Consider the following 8,943-nt stretch of genomic DNA (forward strand, 5'->3'; position numbering starts at 1 on the left):
GTTTGGTGGTTTGTGTGGTGTTGGCAAGTGTTGGGCCATACACACACACACTGTCACTCTCCCTCTCCCTCTGTCTTTTCCCTGTCTCTCTCTCTCTCCCGAGTCCTCTTTCCTTCCTTTTCCTTCTAAAAATGTACGGACACACACCAAGAACCATCAAACCTTAACAGATCGAGGGAACCAACTACACCTTCGAACTCGTGAGCCTGAGAGGAACACAGTCGTACCATTTTCAGGTAAGAACTTCACCGTTTTCACGTCGTTGTCACGAAGACAGTTTGGGGTACTATTCATGCAAAAATGATTCATCATGTTTTTGGGATTTTGAAGCTCGTGGGTAGCTTGGTGGAGTCCCAAGGAGCCTCGGAGTGCTTCGCTTGACGGAAGTGGACGTCGGAATCACCTGGGTTGAAGTTGGCCGGTTTTTGAGTTTGGAGACAGGTATGATCCCGTGATTTTTAGGCTTTAAAAGTGGTCTAACATTGTTCTACTAGTCTAGGGCTTCAATTTGGTTCAACAAAACGTGAAAAATGGTGGAGAAACGAGTGAGAAAACGTAGGTTGCAGGTTTTTCCAGTTTCCGGCGCCGGCGACGTCGCCGGAGGTTCGCCGGGGAAGGTGACGGAATATTCCCTCAAATCTGACGGAATATTCCTGACGCCGTTGATGGAATCCGTTAGAACTGACGCCGTCAGCGTGCCAGGCATGTGCCTGCGCGTGGCCGTGCCTTGGCCGGCGCGTGGGGGCACGTGCGGCGGTGAAATGTTTTCTAAAAATATGGTTGTGATCCTGAGGTTGTGTAGAGCACGTTGGTATATTCATTTGTCCAATTTGAGCAATGTATGAGAAGTTATTACGAGAAGTTGGTTATGTGCTTTAAAATTAACGTTTTTGTAGTTGTTTCGCGTATAGGTGATATGTATCCCGAGGACAAGCGTGGTCACTCGAGGCAGGGGGGCTACGACCCTTCCACTTACCAGTGAGTGGGCTTTTGGTTTTCCGTATATACCTATATACATTTATATTCCCAGAAATTGATTAAAAGGGTTATTTGTTTTATGCCATGCACCATATTATTATCGTTTGCGCATTATTACATGCATTAGTAGTGGCATACATATATACATATGCATATTTGGTGCTGTGGACACACAGGTAAGTGCCAGGTAAGTGGTATTCATGTTTATATTTCAGTAGTGGTTTGAGATTCTTAGAGAGCTCATAACCTGCACCCCCGGTGTTAGTGCTCCCGCCCAGAGTAGGGCACAGTCCTTCATGTGATGTTCACCTCCCGCACCACACGCTCAACTTGGATCCAAGTTAGGTGCACAGTCCTGTCGTACAGACCACTTTAGGTGGTTCCGACTCGTAGGTGACCCGCGATTATTCGCACAGCCTTCACGTGATCGTAGCACTAGAGCGTACGTATGTATTACACCCAGGCCTGTCGTACAGACCACTTTAGGTGGTTCCGACTCGTGGGCAGGTTTAGTTATTGAGTTTTGAGATTTGAGCTCTATATGCAGCCGTACAGGTCACGTTAGGTGACTCCGGCTGCCAGATTATTTGTTATTGATATGATTTATACCTGAGCACTTGCATTTCACTATGAGGTTCCGACATGGCATATTTTTGGAGCATGATTGGCATACCCTTGAGCATGTTTGGCACATCTATATACATACGTATATATGTTTATTTTCTGGGAAGTATACAAGTTTTACGGTGAGGGGTTAGAATGTATTTTACTAATTGGTTTTCAAAGAGCTTTGTTTTTGCCCACTCACGCTTTTGTTTTGCGCCCCTCCAGGTTCTAGTTGCTTAGCAGTTTCGGTGGTTTCCCAGAGGGTTCTCCCGGCTTTTCTGACAGACACTCACCAGCGTAGGGTCACCTTCGGGTGTACTTTTGTCGCATCTTTTCTTTTGAACTGCTGTAGGCATGCTCTGAATTTAGCGTCTCACTTACGCTAGCACTTGTTTTTATTACTTTGTACGCTAGCTTTTAATTATTCGTACTTTTCATATTACTACTCTATTAGCTTCCGCACGTGCATATGGTTACGTCACCTTCGTGTGACGGCCAGCACGCCCTGATCTCGGTCGGGGTGTGTCACTAGGCCCCTGCCCGCCACCTGGCTAGCGCCTAACGGTTTTTAGAACATTGGACAAAATATAACTTTGAAACATTAAATGATAAATTACAATTTTTCATTCATAATATGTGTACAAACAACATTACAAGCTATAAAGACTAAATTTGTCTATGACGAGGTTTTATATTCTAATGATTTTCGCTTGTAATATCGTTTCATACTCCTAATTTCTACACATCAATTAAGCAAAACAAAAAAACCATATCAATCGATGAAGTAAAAAATATAAATGAACTAACCAACAGATGATCCAAACAATATAAAAAAATCATAATAAATTAACAATAACTATAATTTAACATTCTACATGATTAATTTAGACTAAAATGAAAAATTTACTTAAATTTAAAAATGAAGAGATTAAATGGTGGTGGTGGAGAAAAGACAGCTAATTGGTTGTCTGTGGACCTGGTCGTGGAGGAAGAGGGTGGAATTGGGGAATAGGATAGCTAATTAGGGTTGTTAGTATTGGAATTGGAAAAGTAAGATCTCTTAGAAAGTTTGAATCTTTTTTATTTTTTTAATAAAAAATGGTAAAAACTATATATCAAAGAACGGGCCTTAGTATAGGCTCAAATGAGGGTGTCTTTTCAAACCATTTAACCAAACGCACCGTTTTACTTAAATGACTTGGCTCAAAATCATTTAGTCTTCTTCTTCCGGTTTTAAGAATGCAGAATACCAGAAACGTTGTGGAGCCACACTCCTCCCCCTCCACTACATGCCTAGACTTGGGTGGTCCTCGGAGGCCCTCACAGCCACTTAATCGAACTTCCGAGTGGTCCCGGGACCATCTGGGTCCCTTAATAAATCCGCCCTTGCGTGGTGGTGGCTCGGCATCTCTAGATTAGCATAGAGGGAGAGTGTTAAAGAGAGTTTGAGAAGAAGAAAGTTTAAGATGAGAGAGAGTATATGTGAAAAAAAAAAAAAAAATTAAAGAAAGAGAGGGTCTGAGAGGTTTGGAAAGGGTAGGACATGGGGCTAATGGGGAATGGGGTAAACGTGAAATTACCAAATCGCCCATCACATTAGTAGTTTGTAAAATTTTTGTCGTAACTCCGAATTCGATTCTGCTTGCACCTACGCGTTCGTACTATCAAGTATTTCGAGAATACGGTAAAATAATAGTTTATACACATCATAACAGGATGGTCAATGGAAGTCAACAATCTTGCCTCTAGGGTATTTTGGTCAATTCACTCTTTTAGAAATAAAACATAGTAAAATTAGGGATGGGTCCTAACACATTGTCTAAGAAGGATGCTAAGCCTGATTTTATTCCTTGGGTACTTCCTTTACAAGAATTTGAATTGGAGATTCGAGATAAGAAAGGTAGCAAGAATGTTGTAGCTGATCATTTATCGTGATTAATCACTCCAAGTATTGCTGAAGAAGATTCGCTCCTGCTAAATGAGAGTTTTCAAAGATTTTACAAGATTTATAAACCCATCATGCAATTTAAGGGAGTTCCATACACTCGATGTAAATTATGGGTGAAATCATTAGAAATCTTAAGGGTTGATGTTTGATTTCTTAAAGTTTAAAAACCCTGTAAAATCTCTCTAAATTCATTATAATACTTTATTTTTTAAAATACTTTAAAATCCAATCATAATTAAACACATTTGGAATTTTATGAACTACTTTAAAATCTAGAATGAATACACTCCGATTTCTGTAGAGTTTTATAAACTCTTTTAAAATGTTGATTCCGTACTCGTGGACTTCCATGATCATTTAAATTCTTGATTGAAAAACTCTTTTAAACTCCTAATCTTAATTTCTATGTGGAAGAGGCATTACAATCAAATTGTCTTTCCTCGATGTGGAAGAACTTCCCTTTTGTAGACTTCATGTAAACCTTCTTCTTGTTCTCATCCGATATGGGATTCTAGTGAGGCGAACATTGTACAAACAGGCTAAATACTACAACAATAACAACAAAAACAAAGACTTTTTCCACTAAGTGGGGTCGGCTGAGGGGAAGGGGGAGTTCAACTAAGCCACACAATGGACAATGTAATTTGGTATCTAATTTATCATCCACGAAATTCGAATATAAAACCTCTCAATTAGAGTGAAGAAGAATACTACCAGGCCGTAGTGATGAGCGGCCAATTCTTACCTTATTAAACATGAAAAAAATTCCTATTCTTCTCCATTTATAGGAGAGAGACTTTAATTATGAATCTTATTGATGACGAGTTCGATACTAATTTATTTCTCTGTTTTTCAATATAAAAAAAAAATGAAAATACCGCTATGGCCCTTTGGCCGGGCCCATCATTTCATTTTTTCCAATTGCATGAAATTCAATTTATCATAGTTTGGCTGAGGTGTAATAGTGGGTTGTTGGACCGTTATAATTCCCATTTCAGTTTGATGATTGTCACATATGTATACCGTGCAATTTCTTCCGGAAACAAATTTTCACTCGTTGTTCGTTTGACAACCAAGGACCTGTCCATTTCTGTCATTTATCATTTTCTAACCACCAAAATTATCTGCAAATGTGCCGTGACAACCTACCCGTATAACAACCTACCCGCCTCCAAACCACCATCATTATCTATACCCACCATTTCCGTCATTACTTTGCTTTCTACCTTCCCGTATAACAACCTACCCGCCTCCACCTCTCTATCTCTCATATAAATGAGCAGTCTCTGCAGCACCAAAAAAAACAAGACCACCTAAGCCACCAACTTATATCAACCATGGTAGGAAACCTCAAAACCCAAACCCCAACCCACCATGTCGCCGTCTTGGCCTTCCCCTTCGGAACCCACGCAGGCCCTCTCCTCAGCCTTGTCGTCAGACTTGCTGCTGCCGCTCCACACGTGGTCTTCTCCTTTATTACAACTTCTAAAGTCAACACCTCCCTCTTCTCCAAATCACCGTCGTTGAGCCTCCACAATGTGAAGGCTCACGACATACCTGATGGGTTGCCTGAGGGTTTTGTGCCCCCTCGTAACCCTGAGGTGGCTATTGGGTTTTTCTTTAAGGCAGCGCCAGCGAACTTTATGAGGGGTCTAAAAGATGCCGAGGCGTCCACGGGGTTGAAGATCGGGTGTTTGGTGTCGGATGCGTTCTTCTGGTTTTTAGGAGATATGGCGGAGGGGATGAAAGTCCCTTGGGTGCCGGTATGGACGGGTGGACCACGTTCGCTGCTTGTTCATGTTGAGACAGACTTCATACGACATAGACTTGGAACCAGCAGTAAGGATTCATTTGCTATTTAGAAACTTCACAATTAAGTGGTGCTTACATATTTTTATTTTTTTTGCATCTTATAGCCATTTTGAAATTTAGGATAAATGCCATGCATTTGTAGTTAACTAAATATGGACATAAGAATCCAACCAAAAAAATATGTACATAAGAAATTAAATGTATTTATTATGTGCATGTATGCTAGTTGACTTGGTTGAAAAAATTCACTGAAGACTCAATTATTTTTTAATAATATTAGGAAGATTAAATTTGTAGATCTAATTTTATAAACTAAATTATATGAAAATTGATGATTAGATTATTACTTGATCGTTGAGAAACGTGCTCATTTTCTATTGATGACATCTAATTTGGTTTGTTAATTTAGTCTACAAATTTAGTTTCCTTAGCATTACTCATTATTTTTCTCTTTGATTTCTTTCTAATTCTAGTCCAAAGAGTGGGAATTTGCCACATATGCGTAATTTGCCACATTTGCGTATAATCTATACACATTCTTAGTTTGTTTGTAAGCTTAGGAAATGAAAACTAGAAAAATTCAACCTCCATTTGTATTAACAATTTCAACAGTAAATTTAATAGTCAACTATAAAATAGAAATATTAATTCTACATATTGTCCACGATCTGTCTATAAAATAGAAATAGTAATTTGAGTATGTTTCGGGAAGACCATCAGATAGTGTTACAATTTTACATGTTAACACGAGTGGATGATATGTTAATTTTTTAACAAACAATAGTATTAGTGGGTTAAATTTTAATTGTTAGCATAAAGACAGATCTGATGAATATCTAACTCGTACTAGTGTTCATAAGCATAATTATTTTTGCAGATTAGTGGATAATTTGATTGATCTATCCTTTTTTTTATAGTAAATTAATAAAAATAAATGTCCACATTATAATTCAAATGAAATAATAACTCTTTCAACAATAAAAATAAATGTCCATATTATAATTCAAATGAAATAATAACTCTTTCAACCACCCCCACATTATAATTCAAATGAAATAATAACTCTTTCAACAATAAAAATAAATGTCCACATTATAATTCAAATGAAATAATAACTCTTTCAACCCACCACCCCCCCCCCCCCCCCCCGCGGCCACAAACAACAAGAAAAAGGCAAGATCTAGTCCCTACTTTATTAGAGTTATTATTAAAGTAGAATCATCATCTCCTAGATTCTATTCTTTAATTTATTTTTGCTTGTATCATATATAGGGATGGTTGGGATCCCAAATCGAAAATGAGATCTCGAATATTAAATCGAAAATTTTTGGAATAGGAATTTGAAAACCAATCATGAACCTAAATTTCAGTATTCCCAATTTTCGGGATTCTTGAAATATTTTCGGTATTTCGGGATGGATTGGGATACCACACAAATTTAACACACAAATCCTACCATTTATCTAGTAACACATGGTGTACCACCTTATGTGCCGATCATACTGAAAAATCTCTCCCTTCCGCATCATGTCTTCCTCTTCCTCTTCGCCTCCCTGGTCCCAACCTATATGTTGTAATCATTGTATACACGTTTGATTAAGGAATAATATTTCTACAGTTCCGGGCCTAGTTTCTATTTATCAAAGATTTTCTTCCCCACTCAATTTTCTATATTTCAACCACTTAGTACAATTATATTCATGTAGTCCACCATTCATTTTTATTCTTCTGAATTTGTAGCTTCATCTATAACTCATAAATTCATTGGTTGCTTATATTAATTATTTTCATCTTCTAAGAAGATCGTTGAATATTGATAAATTATTATAATATTTTAATTCATTTCAGGAGATGGAAAACAATGTCTTGACTTCCTTCCTGGATTTTCAAAAGTTAAAATACCTGACCTACCCGAAGGAGTAGTAGAAAACTTGGGGTCACCCGTCGGAAGCTTATTATACCAAATGGGACAAACGCTTCCAAAAGCAACCGCAGTTGCCATAAACTCCTTTGAAGAACTGGAACCTGAAGTTGTGAATCTGCTCAAATCAAGATTCCAAAAGTTCCTAAACGTTGGACCCTTTAGTTTAATGGCATCATCCCCGTCCCTGCCGTTGATCAAAGATGATAGTGGTTGCTTAGAGTGGCTGGACAAGCACAAGCCTGCGTCTGTTGCATATATTAGCTTTGGAAGTGTAGTAACACCACCACCTCACGAGCTGGCAGCATTTGCTCAAGCGTTAATAGAAAGTGGGTTTCCATTTATTTGGTCATTTAGGGGCAACATAGAGGATGTATTGCCCAAGGGGTTTACCAAAAGTGGCCTAAATGGAAAAATAGTTCCATGGGCACCACAAGTGCAAATCTTGGGGCATGCCTCGACTGGGGTTTTCGTGACGCATTGCGGGTGGAATTCAATTTTGGAGAGCATTGTTGGCGGTGTGCCAATGATTTGCAGGCCATTTTTCGGGGACCAAAAGCTAAACATGAACACTGTAGAGGCTGTGTGGGAAATTGGAGTGGGGGTTGAAGGAGGGGTCATTACAAAAGACGGAGCGATGATGGCCTTGGAACTGACTTTGAAGCATAAAGAAAGCAATAAAATGAGAGAGAAAATCAAGGTCCTCAAAAATCTTGCTCGACAAGCTGCTGTAAGTAATGGTAGCTCCCCTCGAGCTTTCAGTAGCTTGGTGGAGATTGTCACAAAATAATATAAAAGTTTGTTAAAAAGCTTCGAGAGCAACTGTAATATTTGTTTCAATAACTATGGTTTTCTTTGGAAATTGTCACAAAATAATGTAAAATAATGTAGGCCGGTTTTCTTTCTCTATATGAACAGGCGCTAGTCAGGCGGCGTGTAAGGCCTAGTGCCTAAGTCGGGAGGCTTAGTTTTTTTTTTTTTTTTTTTTTTTTTAATTAAATTTATTATATAACTGTTTGGGCCAAAAATAATATTGTTCGACCGAGTGTAGGTTTGTGTTCGGCCCAAAGCCGTGTCAAAATACTATGAGTTGTCTGGTGATTCCGGGCCATTCAGCAGAGATGGTCGAGTCCTATTACAAGAAAGAGTAGTTCAGATAAGAAAAGGGGTCGAGGAAGTCTTAGTGCAATTAGGATTCTCGACCAACAATGAATAAAGCCCCAAAAAGGGATGAGTTCAAAGTCCTAATGGGAGTAGGGTTGTTCGAAGCAAAGTTGGAACGAAATAAGAACTCCCAATCCAGATATGAGTTTAAATTCGATCTCAAGAAGGAGTTGGTGCTATAAATATAAGACATCATGCAACGATTCAGGACCTCCAATTCAACCCACAACTGCCCTGCGCAAAACCTCTCAAACATCTTGACATTTTTATTTTATTTTTATTTGTTCTCACCAACACATCTTTAGTTTGGATAAACAGCACTGTGAAGGCAACCGGCAAACACCTTCAGTTTGGATAAACAGCATTGTTGCCGTAAAATCAGCCGATCGAGGAGCACCTTCAGTTTGGATAAACATCACTGCGTCGAGGGCGACTGTTTACCTATCTAGTCTCGGTCGAGAAGGGTTTTCGAATCTTTATTGGCAGAGGTCATCTTATTAGCCTTCTCGGCGAA

At 38.9% G+C, this 8,943-nt stretch overlaps 1 protein-coding gene across 1 annotated transcript; it reads left to right on the forward strand.

The window, feature by feature from the left end:
- Positions 1-4,759: 4,759 nt before the first annotated feature.
- Positions 4,760-8,174, forward strand: LOC137731968 (anthocyanidin 3-O-glucosyltransferase 7). The gene is made up of 2 exons (XM_068471239.2): positions 4,760-5,371; positions 7,193-8,174. The coding sequence occupies exons 1-2, from the start codon at positions 4,870-4,872 to the stop codon at positions 8,053-8,055; spliced, it is 1,365 nt and encodes a 454-aa protein (XP_068327340.2). The 5' UTR covers positions 4,760-4,869; the 3' UTR covers positions 8,056-8,174.
- The last annotated feature ends 769 nt before the right edge of the window (positions 8,175-8,943 follow it).

The sequence above is a fragment of the Pyrus communis genome, chromosome 16, assembly GCF_041283825.1.
Source record: "Pyrus communis isolate YQ-2024b chromosome 16, ASM4128382v1, whole genome shotgun sequence".
NCBI classification, from domain to species: Eukaryota; Viridiplantae; Streptophyta; class Magnoliopsida; order Rosales; family Rosaceae; genus Pyrus; species Pyrus communis.